Consider the following 23,664-nt stretch of genomic DNA (forward strand, 5'->3'; position numbering starts at 1 on the left):
GAGTGTTTCGGTAGTATGTTTGCACCATTGGGACGGCTTTGGATAGACTCAAGTGGTAACGAGTAGAAAACCAAGGCCCGAAAATTCACTCCTTATATAAGCTCTGACAAGTGTAACGATGGGAACAGATCGGTCTTATTGAAGACATTTTTTTTAGGGAACAATTTTACACAGTGTTTACTCCAGACCAGAAGATGCCACCAGTGTTTGTTATCATTAAGGGTACCTGTAGGTCGGATTTATTTTCAAGACAACAAGGGGACAACTGTATATCATTTATGACAAGCTATATAACTTTTGTGTGTGGCACTCAATGCATTGAAATTGACATCTATTTAATTTAATTTATTCCTTTTTTTGTTATTTTTGTTTTTTGTCCCATACCTCTGGTTTACTCTAGTATAACTATACTTTTAGAACTGCAGTAAACTGCTCTATAAATCGGCCTATTATTTTTTTTGCCTGACTCCACTCTGCAGATTCCCGCCACATTGTGTAGGAATGTCTGAGTGGAATTCAGGAATGTAGCCGGGAATGCAGCGTGCCACAGCGGCAGTAGGAATTACTGTTTAGTCGCATGAGTTCATTTTCTCTGCTCTACAGTGGGTATGCAAATGCACTCGTCAGCAACTGTGTGCATTTTACTGCAAGTGCTTGCATATGTGATTGTGTGTGTGTGTGATTGTGTGTGTGTGTGTGTGTGTGTGTGATTGTGTGTGTGTGTTTTACTGGAAGAGGAGACTCAGACACAATAGGTTTAAACACTTTTAATCTTAGTTGATCTTTTTACGGGAACATGGCCCACTGTGTTCCCAAACTAAGATTAAGTCAGCATATTTATAACACCAATTACATTTCCAGCAACTTCGTCTTCCTATAAATTGTCCAAGAGCCTAGCCTGGAAATCCAGACCCTGATATCTTGAACGATAGAGGGTCTGGCCACGATCAATAGTAATTTCCAACTCAAGGGGCGGCTCCTACTCGTGCATTTCAAATGCCACTGCACGCAGTTGGATAGCACTACAACCAATCAGAGCGATGCACAAGGTGACGTAAGCCCCTTTCGTTTAGCGAACAGCTGTTAAACTGTTCAATTAAATGTTTGCCGTTGTCGGTCGGCAAAACAGAACATTCCACTTACTTGCTAATGAAAGATTTGAGTGCCTTCTTCCAAATCGTAAAGGGTCGAGGCCAAAGCAGTCTCAAACTCACACAACATATCCGCAGCCATCTCTGATGTTTACTATCACGGCTTCTACGTCGCATGCACGTCACTGTCGTCATCCAGTTACGTCCTCCCCAGAGCACCATATAAGGGGCTCTGGCGCGCCCATATTAGATAGAACCAATTGAAACCATAGCCAGATTTCTGGTCTTCTTGATAAAGCTTCAACGGAGCGTGTCCAGACCAACACGCGCAGCAAATTTAATTTGCCAGCGCCTAGTGGCAGGTCTGGGAATGCCAGGCTACCAAGAGCCCTGATTGATCAGAAATGGGTGACTACTGAATATTTAGTGACTGATAAATGGACTTGTTGGCAGCCTGTTGTTCAACACACGGGGACAAAAAAATTGTTCTGTCAGAAATCTTAACATCCTGTCGTAGGAACCACAATGTTAAGGTATTTTGCAGACATAGATAAAGAGTTTGATATCTGATTGTCTTACCATGTTTTTCTTAATAGTTTTTTCACATGTTGAACATCCCAATATGGATATGAGCTTAACATCAGTGTCAGCAGCCCTTTACAGTACCTGCTTTATCAGGTACAAATGCAGAATATAATCTCATAAATAGATTTGAACCATAACCATAGATCGATCTCCCACATTATGTAATATTTTTCAGTAGAGGATCAGTCGCGACGGCAGCACCAGGGCAAAATGAACGATGCCAAGACGTTATGTAAATGAGTAAATCTGCTTAGAATTTGAGGCCCAACACAGCTATAGTGTTTGGGATAAAAATGGACCAATTGAAATGTTTTGTGGAGCCACATATACTGTATAATATCCAAGCTAAAGTGAAATAACACTTACCCCGTGAGCTCACATTCAATAAATTAAATCATTTTTCTTTTATGTAGCTTATTTTCACACACCATTACATACATAGTAAGAATTGAGACACTATAAAAAATGTAACAAAAGAGCCCAGAGTTTTCTTTTTCTGCTTGTCCCAGAAAGGAGCTCAGGTTCCAGCCAAACCAGATAAAGCTTGTTCCCTCAGGAGATTCTGTCACGTCTCTTTTGTACTTCAAAGTGCTGCCGTTTCACAGCTGACTGCTCCTCAATACAGGAAACCCAATCCGCAGAAAGGCTACACCCAGACTGCATTATTTATTTACAACACCTATACCCTGAAGCCATAGTTGTGTAGTAGTGTATGCGTGTGCGTGCGTGCGTGTGCATGCGCGTGTGTCTGTGTATCGTCAGTTCTACTGTGTTGTGGGAGTGAATGGTCATGCACATCTTAATGATTGATGTGTCATCCATGGGTTGAAATACTATTTTAGCATTATGACGTCAACACACGTACACCTTCTATTGTTCTTGGGTCATTTTCAGCTGAGTGTATTTTCTAGGTATTGTGAGTGTGTAAGTGATGAGTGCAATGGCAGAAGGAAATAACGGAAAAAAAGGACGAAAGAAGGATCAAAGCTAAACAATAAATAATGTAAAATGAAGAAAGAAAGTGATTTCCTCTTCTAACTGGTTGGGCTGGTTATGTAAAGATTAGATCTAAAGTGTCAAAGGTTTTTTAGTTTTTTATTGACTTCCCAACGAGTTCATCTGCCTTTGATAGTAGCTGTGTGGGCCTTCCTCTTGCCCTCGGGGGAGACGGGATGAAAGGGCAAAGCTTCCCCCCCCCCCCCCTCATTAACATAAGTCATCAAACGCATCCTCATGGCTGGCAGATGTTAGATCACTTGTTAAGAGGAAACAAGAATTTCCATGGTCGACACCCCCGTCGTGAAGTTTTGAGCTAATTGCCCAGTGGAAGTGCTGATAGATTCATCAGGTTGGATTTGATAGTTGAGAAATAAGGAATTAACACAGACTGGGGCCTCTCAGAAACGAGTGACACTATTTGCAGAATTCATTGTATTTCCAATAGCAAAACTTAGAAATGTATTCATGAATTGATTGCAGTCTATTGTCAATCATGACTTTAAAGTTATCGAATGGAGAATGGCAAGTGTCCGTACATTGGTTATTAAATAATGCTTCAAAGATCTATAACAGTCACAAAATACGTTTTAAAAATCCATCGGCGAAACTCCTTCATTGTAACTTTGTCACTCGGCAGCAGGTGCCACATTTCAACCCTGCAGCCAATGTGACTCTTTGTGTGAATGTCCCCGGCATGTCTGAATCCAACCGAGGCAGACGCCTACGTAATTTACACACACACACACACACGCATATCTGAATCCGTTTTAACAAGCAAAAAGCCACCAGGACGGCAAGCCACTGTTTGCAATGACACATGACGGGTCGTGGTCCACACACACAGTTTCCTAAGCTTTGTAAAAACACACTCACATAAACCAACACAAGAAGATCACAAGAATGAGACAAAGAGATTTTAGTGAGGGCTGGGTTTCTTTACTCTAGCACTGTAGCACACAATCACTGTTGCGTCAACCACCAAGCCATAAACCGCGTCCCCTCATGTGTGGTCCGCTAATTACATATCGGATGGAGCCAGTCTCCATGATGAAAGCCTGACTTTGTGCTTTGGTGTCAGTTCTAATATGTAAAGCAGATGTGTGTTTTAATATCAAAGCCCCATCAGTGGTTGTGTAGCGCTGCCTAGTTAAATGGCCTTTAGAGGTTGAGTTCCCACTGGGGGCCACCCGCACTTAAAATGTAATTCCTGTAAGTAGTTTGAATCCGCTTGGACTTAAAAAAAAAAAAAAATGGCAGACAGCAAATAAATATTTAGCCTATACCCTGCGTTCCACTACCAGTACTAACCTGCTATTTAGTATGTTAGAAAGAGATTTAGCCCTACTACATAAGATCGGAATTTTTTTTTTTTTAAGATATTTTTTGGGCATTTTTATGCTTTATTGATAGTGTAGAGACAGAGTTGAAATGGGGCAGAGAGGGGAGTGACATGCAGAGTACGACCGCGGGTTGGAATCGAACCCGGGTCCGCTGCTGGCCGAGGCCCATGGGGGGGGCCCTACCAACTGAGCTAAGGGCTCACTTGGTAGGGATTTTTGTTTGGAAATCAGCATGCTTTTTTTTGGGGTGATTCTGACCCACAATCCCGTGCGCACCGGAAGTGATGTCACATCGATGGAGCCTCAGAGTGAAATCAACCAGTCACGCAACGGATATATATATATATATATATATATATATATATCTGTGTGTGTGTATATATATATATATATATATATATATATATATATATATATATATATATATATATATATATATATATATATCTGTATAGGCAAGAGGCAAGGTTCCAGGCGCCATGTTATGATGAAATAAACAAGTAAAAATATGTACTGATTGTGTGTGCGATTTGGAACGCAGCCTTTGCAAGCAGTTTTTTGACCCCTAGTCTACAGAGTGGTCAGTATTGCTTTATAGGCCCTTGCTGTGCAGTTGTATTTGTGTGGGTGACAATAACAGAGAGAGAAAGACGGAGAGGGAGAGAAAGAGAGAGAGAGAGAGAGAGAGATATGGCTATGGCTACACTGGCCCAGGCTTCCAGCTTAAGCCTCCTCTATCTGATCACATCCTTGTTTCAACAACTAGCCTGGATTAGGGTTGTCATCTCAGCCGCAGCCCAACTGATTGCAAACACAAACACATTGACACCATGATTACATGCAGCTTACGTAGGACTTTTATGAGACATCCAGCAACGCTTCTTCTAACCCGCAGTCACTCAATGTCCCCGAGTGATAAGGCGGCTTCAAAGTAAAACAATGCGTTGTTGATTGTGTTATTGCCAATCCCTTTGAAGTGCTGTCACGGTGCGTTGTGTGTGTGTGTGTTTGTGTGTGTATGGTTTGTGGTTTAACCAGTTAAGACTTTTATGTTGTTTAGCATTTCAATTATTGTTTAATCTTTTAAAATAGTGAAAAATGCCTATTCCAGCTTCAACGTCTTCGTTATTTCCGAAACAGTGGTTTCTTGATTTCAGACAAAGGTGGATTTTTTTTGTAAAAACTGTCTCGATTTTTTACTGCCTCAGCTACTTGAGCTACTACAGCTGGTTAGGCTAACGTCAGTGAGGCTACTTAGGTACTTAACAGAGCCGGCCTGAGGCATAAGCGAACTAAGCGGCCGCTTAGGGCCCCCGACTGCCTGGGGGGCCCCCTTAAAAAAAAAAAAAAAAAAAAAAATGTTTTTTAGTTTGTGTGTTTGATATTAACAACATATTATGCAAATGTGAGTTATCATACAAAAAAAGGAATAAAATGTTTTGGTCTAGATAATTAATAGCCTAAAAATGTAATCAGTTCATCTGGGAGGAAATCCGAAATTATGTGATTATGTCACGTTCACATCCATGCACAGTGTGTATTGAGTTTATTTAAAAACAATTGGAAATGGGGCTGCCCTCAGTTGCCCATGCACTGTGTATGGTCTATAGCCTATTTCAGCCTTGTCTGTGGAAAAAAAGATACAGTAGCTGGACAACAGAGTTCTTCTGCTTCGTTCCTCACACTGCATTTAAATGCATTCATTATATTACAGAGAAATATGTCCCGTAAAAGAAAAAGAGCTCCAAGCCCAACCCAGAGGACCCTCCATAATATTTTATTTTATATTAATATTTTTATGGAAAATCCATGTGTCCTTCTTCAATAGCTTCTAATTCATCTGACCCAGTGTCTCCAAATTATTTGTTCACACAAAATTTCTCAGATTTAGCCTCTTAATTTTCCTCTCAAAGTGCACCAGATTCATGCATTTCACTTTAAAAAGGTTAAAAAAATCTCACGGGGGGGCATACCCCCGGACCCCCCTAGGAGGGTCTGAATCTCGGCTGTCTAATATTTTCGCACAGCCGCACAGTGGAGGCACTAGCGGAAAACACTGGGTGTGTGAATGATATTTAACACAGATCTATAGTTTCAGCAGCGCTAACATTGGAGAGGGGCCCCCTAATCATATTTCGCTTAGGGCCCCCTGAAGGCTTGGGCCGGCTCTGGTACTTAACTTACATATGAGATCAAATGAGATAAGATCACCTCTATTGTCCTGAGGGAACTTTGTCTTTGGTCAAAAGTGCTGGACAAAGACATAGGTTAGATGTATGCTTCATTGTTCATCTTTGCAAACAATACATTTTCACTTTACAAGAGAAGACTATGTATGATAGCCTACATTGCTATCTCGGATAGCGCTATCTCAGACAATGCTATCTCGGATAATAAACTGAGGTTTAAACTTTCCCCAATCCGATAAAAATCAGTACAAAGATTCTAACTTAAACTGTAGACCCTGATATAGAGGCATCCTTTTTACCTTTTTTTTTCAAACATAATCTGGCTCCATGGCCCAGTTATTTGCTGACAAGGCTTAAAAAATATAGACTACTCTCCAAACCTCTTCAACATGTGGGGAAATCCCGAGCTTGACAGGCCTGCTGTGCTAAGTTATGGTTGCTAAGCCATGATTGGAAAATCACTCTTCAGTATAAGGGGACTTAAGTAAAACAGTTACTGTAGGCCTAATCATATATTATATGTTTTACTCTTATAAAACTAAAATGGCAGCACATTTTCCCATTGAAAAAAGTGGAAAAACAGTGTGTGTTTTTTTTGCATTTCTACTTCAGAATGTACTTAAACCTTATAATGGACCTTTAAAGAGTTGTGTTATTTGTTCGATAAGCTCTCTAATTTGGCACAAATTCAGATGTACCTTATTTTGACCTCGGCTTTGGAAGAAATCTGCTTATGCGTTGCAGCAACAAGAGGTAAAACGGTTGAGCAAAACATCCCAAGTGCTCGGCCGTGCCTGAAAGAGTGTAGTAAAGTTGTTGGCTTCATTTTGCCGGAGCTATTCACGTTACATAAGCCCCCCACCTCCAACCCCCAACCACCCCTTCAGATTGCCTCCACCCCCACTCCCTTTCATTTCGCACAAAAGATTTCTCAAAACACACACGGACACAAATGGACAGGACACACACACACACACACACACACACACACACACACACACACACACACACACACACACACACACAGCGCATCAGTGCAGCATGGCAGCGGTCCAGAGAGGGGCTCCAGTGTCGCTGTGTTTCAAAGAGCTCTTTTTGCTTGCTGTCCTTTTGATACTCGCTCCCCAGCAGCAGTGGAGCAGAAATGCCCAACGTCCAGCTTTGATATGAATTTGTCCTCGATTCTCCACACCGCTCTGCACATCTCCTACGGCACTAAAAAGACCCTCCTGAAGTTGCAATAAAAGAGAAAGAACAATGGGAAATATAACACAACATTTTTTTCATGTTGCCACAGTTTAGGCTAGACAACTTTTTGCAGGGTTTTCCCTTTCAAAGCAAAGTAATGGCACAAATGACTTTTTGGCCCCATGACCGCCTCTGCCTCCCCACTGTTGTGACTTCCTGTTGCTAACTGCAGTTGCTAGCAGAATCCCACTGAGGCAATAAGTGGTTGTAGCACTTGAAACGCTCCACTTTTCACTGTTGGATAAGAACGCTCTCATTATGGACCTGCTGCATTTAGTTTTTTTTTTTTTTTTTTTTTCTCCAAACGGGAATCGATACAGTGATGACTCAGACATAAACCAAAACATTTTATATCCCTAAACTATTCATAAACCTAATTTTGATCATTTCAAATCAAAATGAAATGTACTTTATTTCTTTGTTAACATTTTTGTTTTTATTCGCACTCTTGTATGTTTATTGCAAATGTACCCCTTAAAAAATATATATTCCACATGGGATGTACTGTTGTCATACCAGCATATCCTGCTGCATCTTTTGCATTCCAGTTCAAAGACGGGTTCTACCCAAGATGCATCAGTGGTTTTACTGAGTTTAGTGAGATGTTTTACCTTAATGCAGCATCTCTTTTGTCTGAGTTTAAAATGACTTCAGCTCTCTGTGACGTATTTACTGTTTAGTTAAATTGATCGTATTTCAAGAACCTGCCAACCCAGATTCACACAGTGTACAAAACAGCAGAAGAGCCATTACTGACCACTTCAGTATGGACTACATCCCCCTAGACATGTTGTGTTCCCTTCATCCTGCTAAGTAATTTACTGTGGGGGCTTCCGCACACGGCAGTTACTGTAATGGCGTGTGTAAATATAGTCTCTTTTCTTTGTACTCTCGCCTCTCCTCGCAAAACATGAAGCGCTCGAACCGGAAAAAAACAGGCCAATGTTTTTATTTCAAATGTCTATTTATTTTTCTGGTCATTTCCTAGGAAGTTTCCAGGAATATATGTCATTCGGTACCAATTTTAGAGAATTTCCCCTGAAAGTAGTAGGGTACGTGGAAACCTGTGTAATATGAATTCATTATTCATTTATTATCCGAAACGTTCTTTTCCGTATATGTAGAATTGTATGCTTGCCTAGTGGACAAAACCCATGTGTTAACAGATTCACTGACCCAGGAGAAAATGAAATAGTTTTGAAAATCTATTCGGGTAATTATCTGATTTAAAAAAAAAAAATGTGTATGTGGTTTTCATGTAGAATTATGCTTTTGTGTTCACGTGTAACTTGGGTTTAGAGCTGAAACAAACAGTTCATTTTTCGATTAGCTGAGTAACTATTTTTGATAATTGATAACTGTCGTTAGGACAAAAAGACATTTGAAGTCTGAAAATTAAAAAATAAGAAAAAAAATAAAAAATTAGTCAAGCTAATAATTGCATAAGTATTTGTCAGGTGGTTTAGAAGTGTCTTTAATATATAGGTTTCTTTTATTCTATTTGTAGTATGGCGCATTGGGTCTGCTGCACACAAAAGAACAAAAGGGAAAAAGCCCTTAGCTGAGAGTTAATCACGTGTCATTCGTTTTTCGGTCGTTGCACTGGAATTCACATTTCAGCTCTTTGTGTTGTGAAGCAGGAATGCAGCATATATGTGTCAACTGTGTGTGTGTGTGTGTGTGTGTGTGTGTACACGCTGAGTCTCAGGGCCATGTGTGTGTAACATTCCACACAGTGTTAGAGGTATGTGAATTACGTCTTGCAGAGAGAGAATGTGAAGAATCTGCTGCCATGAGAAGGCCACTGTTGTTTACTGACACAGTAGTGAAAAGGAGGTGTGTTTCTGTGTGCGCCTGTGTGTGTGTGTGTGTCTGTGTCTGTATGCCTGTGTGTGTGTCTGTCTGAGTGTCTGTGCGCCTGTGTGTGCTCCTGTGTGTGTCTCAGAGAGTCACAAAGTGCAGTCACTTCATAGCAAGAAATCTCTTGCCATGATTAAGAGTAATTATTTTCAAAGCTATTGGTTCATGTAGCCAAAAGTCTACCTGTATGTTGCTAGCACCACGGGTCCCAATGTTGTTTGTTTTGCCTGTGGGAAGATGCAAAAGGTGATACTCCATCACGCTTTTCCATTGATAGACAGTTGTTGGCTGTTGAATGCAAAGAAGCGCTGCAATGCAGTTTGGAGTCTTCTTTGTTGGCCTTTCAAACACAAGCTAGCAAACATGGATGTCCAAAAAAAAAAAAAAAAAAATGTCAATGGGCTTTGCAGATGTTTTGTGAGAAGGAAATGCATTCAACACATTTTTTAGTTTTTGGACTGAATGCAAACACAGCTTGTTTTATTTGTTAACTAGAAAACTCCACAGGGCATCTTTAAGATCCACTTGCTTACATCTGCCACGACTGTGTAAGCCCTAGCAATAGACAAGCACTTGGACCTTAAGCCTGTAGTATTTTTTTTATTAACCAAGTATACAATATCCTGTAGACAAAATAAAAGGATTTTTCAATGTTTTAATATTCTTTTTCTGTCTTTTTGTGTTTGTTGTAGATTTGGGACATGAGCGATGACGAGAGCATCTGAAGGACTGAGGAGAACAAAACCGCAAACCTCCGAAGGACTGGACACTCCGATCCATGTTTTCTTTCTGTTGTGTGTGTGTGTGTGTGTGTGTGTGTGTGTTGTTTTTTTTTTTTAAATTAATTTACAAAAGGACAAGGCTTTTTTGGCCATCAATAGACCAAGTTCGTCACAAAATACATGTTCAGAAAAATTGAGCTGAAAAGATTGTGAATCCCTGTTGATTAGGATTCAAGATGACCAAAGCCATGGACCTTCAAAATAAAACGGTAATATAGTTAATATGATAAAAGATAATAAAAAAAAAAGAACATGATTGATTTTTTATTTTATTTCTTTTTACAGTTACATTAGAGAGTGGATCGGAGCTTGAACAAGGTCATTTTTCCGCAGCGTGTGTATAGAGCTGTTGTGTTGAAGGTAGAACGTGTATTTTGAGGTTTAATTCCTCCCATGGTCTTTTCCATCTACACATTTAAAGGTCGACTCAGCCATTCTGGAGAATGCTTGTTGTCAAAATCACTTTCTGTCTAAATCAGTGACTATATCTCCTCACAATCCACTACCTGTGTGTGTGTGTGTGTGTGTGTGTGTGTGTGTGTGTGTGTGTGTGTGTGTGTGTGTGTGTGTGTGTGTGTGTGTGTGTGTGTGTGTGTGTGTGTGTGTGTGTGTGTGTGTGTGTGTGTGTGTGTGTGTGTGTGTGTGTGTGTGTGTGTGTGTGTGTGTGTGTGTGTGTGTGTGTGTGTGTGTGTGTGTGTGCTGAGAAAAATAAAGTGTGTTAATACACAGCTCTGTAAACTGGTATATAAACAAAGGCGTCCCACCATAGCTAGCAACATGCCCGTTTACAAAGTTTAGGCTGTGAATTAACACTGGATTTTTTTCTAGCTTACACACAGTACGGACAGGTAGCTGATCGTGAGGAGATATTCACTGAAGATAATTTTGACAACAAGCATTCTCCAGAATCACTAACTCCAACTTTTGAATGGGTTTGGGAGTAGAAATTCCTTTGGCAAGATGTGGACATACTTACATCTGTTCGCTCGTTCAGTTTGGAAAAGAGCTTCACAAACATAGAAAGAAAAAAAATACTCAAACCAAAACACAGGGGACAGGTGACAGCTCAGCAAATCCGTCCGTCTGCCTGTGTGTGTGTTTACTGGAGACTGTGATGATAGGCCTACATGCAGTGCAGCTAATACACAAACCAGCTTGGCTCCCTGCATACACTGTTCACTTACTAAACAGTGACTGGACTATGGCTTGTGATATGAAAAAAAATGTCACTCTTACTGTACACAACCAAGGGCAGGGTTTAATCTAAAAGAACCTATGAAGAAATGTAAGGTGTGTTTTGTGTGTTGACGCATGCTCGTGTTTGTATGTGCGGTTTACGTTGCTTTTCACATTCTGCCTAATACAGTATGTCCTTTATGTTTAAACTGCTTACATGTACAATATTGTATGAGTTATGAAATGTTTCAAAAGACGGCTTGGATACTTATGGAAGAGGTTAAGTGTTAACGTGCGCAAGTCAGAATTGAGAAAAATGACACTTAATTCACACTATATATCCCCAGATTGTATATTCACTCTGCTTAACATGGTTTTTTATGAGTCTCTGCTTTTTTGTTGTTTATTTTCTCTGCTATAAGTATTAAAGAAAAAAAAAATGGTTCTAAATAAAATGTCTTTATTATTTCTCTGTCTACATCTGTGATTTTTTTAAACTGCTGAAGTGTGCCTTTATTTCACTGCATCCTGTCCATACACTCAACAGACCCTTTTTTTCCCCAATACCCTCTTCGCCCCTTTTATAACCAATACACAACCACAAAAACACCAAGACAGTAATAAACAGAGGCCCACACGCTGACAGTGGTTTAAAAGCATTTTATTGTTCATCGAGGCTACTTTAACGTACAAAAAGGTGGCCTGCCAAAACCTTTTCATCAGGAGACACAGAGCCACAAATGGACTGATGTTTTCTTGATACAATTTTTTTTATGTTTTTTTACAGTTCAGAGTATTACTAACCGCTAAGTACATGCTACTTCTTCCACTTCAAAAAGGATCTGGAAAACATGAAACAGTCAAGAGTACAGACCGACTCCTCTTTGATTTCTTTACCAGCAGGTTAAGTTTTCATGTTTTTTACTTGATAACCGATTCAAAATGGCCTCCGCTGATGGGAACAGTGACATCAGATAAAAAAGGGATTTGCTCAAAGCTCATTGGCTACTAAGAACATTTTAGCTTCACTGACTAGCAATGAAGTAGGTGAACTTGATGAGCACATAATATAATCAGGAAATGCTGCTGGCTTTTCAACAGTTTAACTGTCGTGTTTTGATTTCATTAAAGTTAAACCAATCTGATTAACTCAGTTCCCATCTTTAGACCAAACATGGTCATCAAAAGACCTTATGGTTTTATTGCTTACATGCAGTGGCAGACATTCTGCCTGTAGCCCATTACAGATTATTATTTTATTTTTAATAGCTCATTGGAAATGATTCCAGAATGGCTGGCAAGTCTGACTGGGTTTAGTGGCAAAATGATTGTGTTCCATCAATGCAAAACATGCAAATTGCTCAAGAGGTTCTCGGTAATGACAATCTCTATTTTTTTTTCAACTCACAATTGAACCTTTTGTTCAGATGTCTCAGGAGTCACATGATTGGAGCACAAGTCAAAATGATAGCGTAATGGGGACCAATGGGAGGAGCGATTGTCACCAGTGGCTTCTTGTGGTTTCATACGTTTTACTGTGTTCCTGCACTTTGAACCTTTTACTCTAACAAAAGACAAACTCTAGAAACAAAAAAGATCAACTTTTTTCACAAAAAAAGAAAAAAAATGCAATGATTACAATATAAGGACAGAAAAACAGAAAACCAACAATTAAATAGCTACATATCATTAACAAATTAATTGTTCCTCAAAAAATACCTACGATTTTTTTTCTCTGTACATTCGTTACGCACAGCGTAATGATGGTCTTATAGTTACCTATTATAAAAAAGTATTTTTAATTTTTTTTATTAAGTGATTTTCCTACAGTGTGTAGTAGGGAGTGTGTGCCGAAGCAGAAAGAGAGCCTCCTACCTAACAAGGTGGTAGTGAAATGATAATGAGAAAAATACAAATAATCATAGAAAAACAATATACTCCGGACACTGGGTCCTTTTCCCTCGTGTTTTCTAGCTCGTTGCTACCAACATCCAATCTTCCTCAGGGTCAACTGAATGGGAGATGGTGGGGGGTGGGGGTGGGGGGGAGGCATCACAGTGAGACCTTCTAAAGACTTTCAGAGGCAGCTGAATGTCTTACAGGTCATGCTAACAGAAGCTCAGCTCCTAAAGCTCTGCACTGCCCTAAACTGGTCTACTAAAAATCATCCAAACCACTCTGAACCTGTCACACAAAAGCACACTGACATGGTATATAGGCCTTGTACTTATTTCTCAAACAAATGAATTCACTGGCAGTTATGCTATAATTAAAAAAATTTGGGAACTTTCAGCGCGTGTGGGGTCAGATCTTCAGTTCTAAATAGTTGAGGATGGAATGTGTGTGGACATTGTAGAACACTGAGAAAGCATTCCACTTAGAGAGCTCTCTAATGAATGTCCTTGTACTTGATAAAATAAAAAAAAACCCTAAAGCAAAGAAAAATCTGAACCATGTCACTTCTGTAAATCTGTACTCTGCTACTTTTCCCACTGTTACACAACCCTCGCTCTCTAAACTCTGAATTCTCTCAAAATATATCATGGCATAAATGCTGGTTTTGTCATACAATATTGATTTATGGCCGGTTTGCTTGATGCAAAGACTAAAAAAAAGGAAAAAAAGCTAATGTGAAAAGCTTGTAATTTCATTAAAAACATGAGAAACTGTAGGACAGTAGACTCTGGCTGGTTACTAGCACTTGCCTGTTGATACGGAGATACTGAGTGTGTATGAAGCCTGTACAAAGTTCCCTATTGGAGGAATGTTTGCCACCTTGGCGCAGGCTCTTTTACAGAGTCAAATCCATGTTCTCAGACTGCAGCACAATGTTGTTCAGAGAAGAAATCGTTGAAGTACAAAATAAGGAAAAGAAAAACAACGTCTGGACACCAAACCAGGACACAAACAGTCAGCGGGTGAAAGAGGATGAAAGAGCTGGGACATCTAACCATCAATTCAAAATGGCCTCCAATTGATCAGCCAAGTGTTTTGTTTTTGTTCGCCACAATCTCTCTGCAAGCTTCTCCACTGCTCTTAAACATCAACAAGACACTTTAAGAGCCGCCATCACCAGCACTAGCGCTTACCATTAGCAAGGCCTTGTTTCCAAACAGCACTATATCGGCTAGCCTGGGATTTTTTGGGGATGACAGCCAAATCGGTCCATTTTATCTCAGCATGAGGTGATTTTCAGTGAAAGCGAGGCCCCTATTGCTGACTGATTTGTGCCAAAGTGGTGTCTCAGCTCGACTCATGCTTAAAGGTTGTAGCATCCTGTACCACCGATGGATCAACATCTTTAAAGAAAAAAAGCCTTTGTGTTACGGGCTGCACACCCCAACAGGGCCGCTAGTTAACAGAGCCTGTCCGGAGGCTATCGCACTACTATAGATGTGTGTTAATGGAAAACAATAAAATACAAAAATTGTAATAATAACAACAACAACATTAACATGGAGTACAACTGACCCAGCAGTGAGTGTATAGTGTCTATGTCTGTTACTGACAATGAAAGAAGTAACAACTAACGTCCAAAATGAAAAAAATAGGCTAATAGTAGTTAAGAATTGAAATGCTTAAAAACATTAATAGATACCAGCTATTAAAAAACAAAAAAAAAACATGCATCTGTGAAAAGCATTAGTTTAACCCTTTCAAACAACCTGTGTAGAAATCTACCAAAAAACCACAGTGTGTAATAGGAGAGGGAGGGATAGCAAGGGAGAGGAAGCCAAATATAATGACACACCTCGCACCTGTGTTCAAAGAGTTACAGAAACAAAGGAGTGTTTGAAGAGATATATGAATAATAATAATAATCTCTTTGCCCCAGTCCATAAATCAGACTTGTTTTTTTTTTCTTCAACCCACAAGATGACATGTAGCGTCTTGTATCCCCTTCAACACTGGCACTTACAGTTAAGCCTGTGAAATATATCAGAGAACGACCTTCGATGCCGTATTTTCAGTCCAATGGTGATGGTTGTTATGTCTAGCAAAAACCTGGTTAGCTGACTTTACAATCTGACCCCGTGTAATGAAATGTGACAAGTTTGCATATCTAAGCCAAACTGGTGTGTATTTTTTATTTTTTCTAAATGGCATTAAATAAATAATGCATATTAATGTGTGACACAGGGCCAGGATGAAATTATGCTCAAGTAGATTAAAAAAAAAAAAAAACTGTTGAATGGTAACCAAATACAGGTTCCAACAAAAGCCGGATTACCCCCCGATTGTGTCAAAATCAGCTTAATCAGTCCCTGTGTGTGCAATGCCAGATTACAGTATTGACATGCCACCCTTTACCCTCTACGGCAGTAGTACAAATCAGACCAAAGTGATCACCCAAGTGCACACACACACACACACACATACATACAGTAACAAAAACCACCAGAACACACATTCAAGGGAGAGAGTGGGACAGTGAAGAAAGGAGTGTTGATACATGATGTCCTTTCGTTGTATTGTTTTTCAAGGTGGGCGTGGGTTTCTTTGGTAGCACAGCCGGGTGGTTTGTGATTATTTTCTCACTCAAAGTATTTCTCACTTATCTTTTTCTTCTAAACGTCGGGCGTCTCATAATGCAAAAGCAGTACACAACAAAACTACTGTTAAAGAAAAGAAAAAAGAAAAAGGTCAAATTAATAATTAAAAACACCGCCTCTCCGTCCCTCTCTTTATGTACATATAACTACAGACACTCGCTCAGCTCTTGACATGCTTTGTTGGGGGATGATGGATGATTGGAAGGAGCAGCTCGATGCTCCAGTAATGTCCCAAAGTCCAACCCTCATCGCTCATTACTGTCTGGCATTGTGACCATACCACAGGACAGACTGGGGGGTAAGAAGATGTCCATATTGTTTTTTGTTTGCTTGATTGATCCTCTAGGAGTGCATTAGAGCAGGCTTGAGGGTTGTGGATATCCAGGCTGCCATTGTAAAAAGCAAACATGTTCTGAATGACTTGCCTGTATAGAAATAAAAAGGTGAAATAAAACAAATAAAAAATTAAATGTTCTTAGCAGACCAGCAGGCAGGCATTCCCCTCACAGGGACGCTGGTGACAGGGGGACATGGGTGTTAAAGGAGTTATGGAGGTGATAGGGGGAAAGGAAAGGCCAAAGCTCTCTTAAGCCCCGCCTTCCTTCAGGAGACCATAGAAGGGGAGTGGTTGTGGTTGACCATGTGACTGTTAGGGGAGGAGTTAGGGCTGCTGCCGGCAGACGAGGGGCTGCCCTTGTTGTTTTTGATCTGCAGCCACGTCTCTCCCAGCGCCTTGGCGAAGTGGTCGTCCACTGAGCCGGTGATGGACACTGAGTTGGTGGCCACCGCCGCCGTGGTGACGGGCTCCGGCTCTTTGTAGTTCTTCCCCAGGCTGCGGCGGAAATGCTCCTCGATCACCGGGTCACAGGCTGTGTTGTTGGCTGGAAGGGAGAGAGAGAGAGAGAGTGTTTTTAGACTTAGACTTGTTTTTATTGTCATTCAATAAATGCACTAGGGCACATATTAAACTAAATTGTGTTGCCTTGGCTCACGGTGGAGTGGAGACAGAATATAAAAAGATGGCATTTCAGTTTGATGGATGAAAAGAGAAACGTCTTTAAAACAGGCTACCCCAGAGATATCCAAGTTACATTTTAGACATTCTAATACTTTTTTAAGTGGCTACAAGGAATTTTCTGTTTGTGTTAATTCTAGCGGCCCCTGTGGACAAATGTGGTAGTGTTTTTACAACGACAGCTGTTGTTCCTAGGTGAGCGTACCCCCATGACAAAGGCATTAAGCAAAACTGTATATAAAATATCATTCTTTGCACAAATGGTTTCATTTGCTTTTACATGTAATTTATGATCAGAGGAAAAACAAGACCATTTCTTATTACAAAAATACGGTTGATGACTAAATGCATATTTGTCACATAACGACCCCTCTCCAAGTATTTATTTCATCCTGCAAAAGGGCAATGAAAAAATGTAAGACCTTTGTAAAGGAAGTTCAGCAATGTGTCTGTGAAATCCAATACTTATAAGGCCTTATTTTTGAGAATATTACATTCAATGCTTTTGTATTGCTTTTTAAGACCCTCCGTGCAATCCTGTAAAACTCACTAGTAGAATGACCAGTGGGCAATTTATTGCCTGGCGTCACTTTAAACAGTGGTAGTGTGTGCATTTAAAGTTCAATGGCATAAAAACCATTACTCCAGCATCTACTTTACTTTTTCATTGCAGTGTTTTTATTATTAAATAGCCGTTTTAGATTTCACTGTTAACCTCAATGAGATCATAGGGATTTCACTGGAATCATAAAAATGGGGCAAGTTATCAACCCCACAGAAAACATGGCTGACACTCACCAAAAAGGACCAAATGAAACAGACATGTGTTTGGCTGAGGGCTGGAGGGAGTGTTGAGATAACAGAGGAGGGAGGAGAGAGAAAAGTGTGTTGAGGCCTCATCTCAACAAGTGATGTGCTATAAACAGAAACTCACTGAAAGAGAAAAGTGTGTTGATGTTTTTGGAGCGATCGCTAGTTATATAAAGGCCGTCTGAATGTGGAGCGTATGATCACGCTGTGTTTTCCCTGGAGGGTTATTCGCTTGCAGAGAAGTTTCCCACAAACTGAACACAACATGGGAAATTAAGTTTTTTCCAAATGATATCCTGACTTTTAGTGCTTTTTGGTAAAAGATTTTTTTTTTTTATTAAAAAAATGACATATGTATTCACCCCCCAATGCTACCTCTACTAAAAAGCCTGAACAAACTAAATCTACTAGAATATAAAGAACTATATACTTTATACTGTATACTATACTAATGTTTAAGTGCACTCACTGTTTGTGATTCTCCTGTAGTTGTTGGCGAGGCTTGAGCAGCCGTTGTGGGAGACGGGACAGTGAGACAGGTTGCAGTTGCGGTTGTTGGCCGGGGCGCACGTGATCACTGAAGGGCGATTCTGAAAACGCACAAAGACACACATTCAACATTAAGGGATCAACAAAAACAACAACAACAACAACAAGTCAACTGGGGTTTTTAAACATTTAAAAGTGGATTCAGCGACCATGCGGAGATAGTCACTGAGCCTATATCTACTCCTTCTCAAAACCATGGTTACTGAAAACACATTAATCACATCATTTTGGGGAACTAACAGAGTTGAGCTTTTACTCTATAATGCACAAAAGCTGTTACTCAGTACTAGAAGCAAAGAAACACAATGGAGAATTTAGGCGGCTGTGGCGAAGCCGGTAGGACGCCAGGTAACGATATGGGAATGGGAACAGGTCTCCCTTGAAAAAGAGTCTCTGGTCTCAATGGGATTTACCTGTATCAAATTAAAATATAAAATTAATTATTTTAAATAATAGTGTGCCGGTTACCTGCTGTCGCTCCACGGGGCTGCCTGTGTGCTGCATAGCTGTAGCCATAGCTGTAGTGTTGTTGCTCCTAGCAGACTCCACCATGCTGTTCTTAGTGAGAGCTAGTGGCTGGTCCATGCCTGCTAGGCTGGCCAGGTGCTGGGTGTGGTGGTGGTGGTGTAGGTGGGCGTGGCTGTACAGGTGGTTGTGGTGAAGGCCCATGGCACTGGGCACCACCACGCGCTCACTGGGGCTCCGGCTACGGTCCTTAGGGGCCGGGGAGCTGCGGTAGTCGCCATTAGGTTTCCTAAGGGAGAGACAGAAGGTAAAGAGAGGCAGGTTCAATATACTGCACATTGGGTTGTGTGTTTATTATAGGGTTGGTTTGGTTAGGATAGCACTATATTGTGAATTGAGTAACAAGACCAAATCTAAATAATGGTTTGGTTTAGCTGCTAACTATTTTAAGTAGGAAAAAACAAAAAAACTAAACCTAGTTAAATGCATCAATGCTGGCAACGTTGCTCTTTACTATTAAAGAAGCAGATTTTGTAAAAATAAAATTGAAAAATAATAATAATTTAAGAATTAGAAATCTTTGCATTGTACTAACATATCTCTAGAGTCTCTAGATCCTCGGGAATACAAAAAACAAAAACAAAAAAATAAAATGTAAAGAATGAGCTCAAAAGAACACAAGACTAGGAACGGCTGCTGGCAGATGGAGGGTCGAGTTAGAGGATTGACAGAGAAAAGATGAGCTGTAGTGAGACGAGAAAGGACAAAATATTTTTTTTTTTCAAATGGCTCACACACACAGAGAGAGAGAGAGAGAGAGAGAGAGAGAGAGAGAGAGAGAGAGAGAGAGAGAGAGAGAGAGAGAGAGAGAGAGAGAGAGAGAGAGAGAGAGAGAGAGAGAGAGAGAGAGAGAGAGGAGAACGAATGGGATGAGGGAGAAAAGAGGGAAGATAAACAAAAGGACTATTGTAAATGGGGCTCTGTGTCAAACACTGCACGACCAGCAGAAGCTATTAATACTGACCTCTCTCACACACACACACACACACACACACACACACACACACACACACACACACACACACTTTGCTGTTATATCTCGGGGAAGGAGGAAGGCACCCTCCCCTAACTTTATCCAATGTGGACGGACTCCAAACGTATTCCCGCACAGAGGGGCAAACGGGCACAAAGTTCAAAGCTCTTAAGTGGTTTCTTGAGTACAGCTTATCAACTTTATCTCTACAGTCAACCTGGAGCCAGCTGCGCTCGCATAGATGTCTGTAACATTTGATTTCATCTGCTTACGTTGTTGTTTACATCCTTCTCAGTATATGTTTTATCCACAGTCACAACCATAACCTCAATACTTAAAGGGAAAATAAGGTAGGCTAGGCTGGCCACACACTTTCCATATGAAAGAGAGCTAACTTTCCACCGCAAAAAACAAATCCCTCTGTTCTAGCAAAACGGTGAGCTCATATTTTAATCATTGAGAAAGCCCAGATAAGAGTGGTAAAGGATAAGGGATTAAAGTAACGACAGTGCAACACAACACAGATCTTGGCCTCCTGTTTTTTTTTTTTTTTTTTAATTCTGACTTTGAAAGGTTTGATGTAAACGTGACGTGGTTGAACTTGTGATACTGCGCACACACGTGCTTTAAGTTTAACAGGTAGCAATTATTTTGTTCAGTGCGTCAAATGTGGTCTGTGATTTGTGTGTGTGTGTGTGTGTGTGTGTGTGTGTGTGTGTGTCTGACTGTGTATTACACCCTTACTGCAGCTCCACTCCCCTCCTGCAATTTGAGGCCCCAGTTACAGGGAGCGAAATTTACTGTACTCACTCACGTCTCACTATCTATTCTCTCTTCTCAAACTCAACACACACACACACACACACACACACACACACACACACACACACACACACACACACACACACACACACACACACACACACACACACACACACACACACACACACACACACACACACACACACACACACACACACACACACACACACACACACACATACACATACAAACATCCATTCACATACAAATACATGGGCACTGACTTCCCTCTCCCTACACTGACACTATACACTATGCATAGACACTGAAAATCAACTTAGAAAAACAATCAAATGTACTATAAATAAGCTGCTCTCAAACATCTGTTGCCAGAACACACACATGAATTTCCCCTTTTCCATTCTTCACCAGATACTGTGTGGAGGCTTGTCCCGGCCCACAAGAGAGAAGAAAAAAAAAAAGATTTGGGCATTGAGAACTAGAACACAAAACAGCCTCGGGAGTGAGAAAGCTGCAGCAGCCAGGCCCTTTTATTTGTGTTTGGATGCAAAACAAGTCGAGGCAAACAGTTGTAGATCCATGTGACCAGGCAACCTGACTGCTGGGTCAAGCATCTGGACCGTCTTCCACAAACAAACAATACGTCTCTCCACAAAATACAGAGCCGAGGAGAGGGGCTGTGTGTGTGTGTGTGTGTGTGTGTGTGTGTGTGTGTGTGTGTGTGTGTGTGTGTGTGTGTGTGTGTGTGTGTGTGTGTGTGTGTGTGTCCATTTGAATGGTCCGGACCTCTACTATAAGAAAGAGTGAGGTCGCTAGTTTCCTTCGTTTGTGCCGAGAGCTTACATTAGCGGGGACCCCCCTTTCTTTCTTCTCTCTTTTGTCTTTCTTTCTTTCTCTCTTTTTTTCCCTCACAATCGCCAGCAAACTTCCTGAGGGGTTAAAGAGGGAGGGCCTACAGCTCAGCAACAAGCTTTTAGGTTTTCCCTAGTAGCAATGTTCACAATATTCCTTTTCAAATACAAAAAAAAGGAAAAAAAAAATGTTGGTCTCTTAAACGGTGTGTTTCAGACAGAGGCTAAAAAGAGGGGGTTCAACAATGGCATTGTGAGAAATATAAAAGGTTTTCTTTGTACACTCCATGAAAACAGTTTCTAGTAGAAACCAAAATTACAAATTTGAACCTAAAAAAAACATCATCCAATGTGACCTTTAACTGAGTTCTACAGGAAATGATCCAATCAAACTGCTACAAACCAGAGTCCTCCTGTATATCTTCAGATAAACAATCCCTTGATTAGCTTAGAGGCAAACAGATAATAAAGCTCTCTCACACACACACACACACACACACACACACACACACACATCCCCCTACCAGCAGCTGGGACTGGAGTTAGCTTGTGGAAGTTATTCCAAACTTCAAATCGTTGCCAAAAGAGCAGAGGCATGCCCACATCCTCACACAAGAGCCAGTGAACAGGGATCAACAAATCCCACCAATGAATGGCGTTAGCTGTCCAATCCACCGCCCCCCCCCCCACACACACCCCTCCTTCCCCGCGCCTGATTGCCCACCACCCAAACCCGGGACCACATTTCATGCCAAGGTTCAGGGCATTCAAAACCCCAAAACCCCACCCTGTGTCTTTGTCTCTCTTACTCACCTCTCAATTATCATTAGGACTGCAGCTGGGGGTAACTAGGGCTAGTGCTGAAGAGAGAGAGAGGGTTGCCAGGTCTGGGGTTAGGGGAGAGGATAAGAGCTAAAAAGTGGGTGAGTGCCTTTGAAATGAAAGGAACTCCCAGATTTGGCACCAACAAGGGGTACTATGGGGTATGGGGGAGACACAACTAAATTTAAAAAGAGGCAAGCAGTATCATTTTATTTAACAATGTATATTAACTTATACCTTTTGCATCAAGTAACAATATGGAGTTAACACCACACAGCAGTGCAAAGTGCACTGTGTTAATATAAAAAAAATGCAAACTTTTCAATTTATGACTAACCGCATGACAATGAAATATAGCTCCCATATCTATTTGATACTATTTAACTAGATTCTGGGTTATGTGCAGCCTGGAATTAGTGGTAGTCACTATGGTAGCCGCGCACTGAAAGATCCCTTCATTTAAAACCCCCAAAGAGTCCAACCCCTTGATACATAAATGATATGGTCATATATCTTTAACAATATTACACCCCTGGGATCTGTCATTAAGTACAGCCTTTTAAGTGACTGTTGGCATGACATCCTGTCTTCAACTTAACCTCAAGTTTAAGATCGGGACTGTGTGACGATGTGTTTGAGTGTCTTTAAAAACTGTTGGTATTCCTGTAAAATCTGAAAACTTGTCATTTGTTCTTAACAAGCAGCTTCGTATGACCTAACTTGCCTTAATTGCCACAATGGAAAAAAAAATGAAATAAAACAAATGTAAAAATATGAGTTGAGGACTTTTAAAAATATGGTTTTAGTTTTCAATAGTGATGCCAGCTTTAGCTCTATATAGTCGACTGCCAATGTGGTGAGTTAGCGACATCTTACTTTAAAGGGCAAAAGGAGCAATAAAAGCTCGGCACTTTTTCTCACAATTGTGCTCCAGTGTTCTGAAAAAAAAACCTCACTACAAATCTTGGCAGGGCAGAGGTTCATATCCTATACTCCTTTCCGAAATAAATACAGAGAGAGGGAGGGAGGGAGGGAGGAGAGAGAGAGAGAGAGAGAGAGAGAGAGAGAGAGAGAGAGAGATACAAACACAGGAAACATCTGGGAAGAATCAGGGCGTAGAGAGGAGAAGACAAAAAAGAGAAAGAAGCAGAGGAGGATGAAGGCTCAACCACAGGTTACAACCAGGCCTAAGATCTGCGAGGTCTGCCAGAAACCCACAAAATGGATATAAATATATATGTATACACAAACACACACACACACACACACACACACACACACACACACACACACACACACACACACACACACACACACACACACACACACACACACACACACACACACACACACACACACACACACACACACACACACACACACACACACACACACACACACACACACAGAGTGAGCCACAGGGCCTACCCAGGCTATACATATAAAGTATACAAACATCCTAAAACTGTTTACTTTTGCTCAGTCCTTGGTTTTAGTAGCAGGTCTGAGCGGA

The 23,664-nt window shown here is 40.8% G+C and overlaps 2 protein-coding genes across 3 annotated transcripts in view; one reads left to right on the forward strand and one right to left on the reverse strand.

Annotated features, from left to right (window-relative positions):
* Positions 1-11,699, forward strand: part of atg7 (ATG7 autophagy related 7 homolog) — a 58,125-nt gene extending 46,426 nt beyond the window's left edge. Inside the window, exons 19-20 of the mRNA XM_080026457.1 lie at positions 10,005-10,648; positions 10,799-11,699. Coding sequence (XP_079882583.1) covers positions 10,005-10,037 — 33 coding nt within the window. The 3' untranslated portion in view covers positions 10,038-10,648; positions 10,799-11,699. The remainder of the gene's footprint in view (positions 1-10,004; positions 10,649-10,798) is intronic.
* A 222-nt stretch (positions 11,700-11,921) lies between these two features.
* The window catches only part of vgll4b (vestigial-like family member 4b), a 38,955-nt gene continuing 27,212 nt past the window's right edge, over positions 11,922-23,664 (reverse strand). For both annotated transcript variants that reach the window (XM_080025498.1, XM_080025497.1), the window contains 3 exons: positions 18,666-18,951; positions 18,118-18,238; positions 11,922-16,704 (listed from right to left, as the gene is read on the reverse strand). In XM_080025498.1, coding sequence (XP_079881624.1) covers positions 16,427-16,704; positions 18,118-18,238; positions 18,666-18,951 — 685 coding nt within the window. In that variant the 3' untranslated portion in view covers positions 11,922-16,426. The remainder of the gene's footprint in view (positions 16,705-18,117; positions 18,239-18,665; positions 18,952-23,664) is intronic.

Source organism: Ammodytes marinus (genome assembly GCF_949987685.1).
Source record: "Ammodytes marinus genome assembly, chromosome: 4".
Classification (NCBI taxonomy): domain Eukaryota; kingdom Metazoa; phylum Chordata; class Actinopteri; order Uranoscopiformes; family Ammodytidae; genus Ammodytes; species Ammodytes marinus.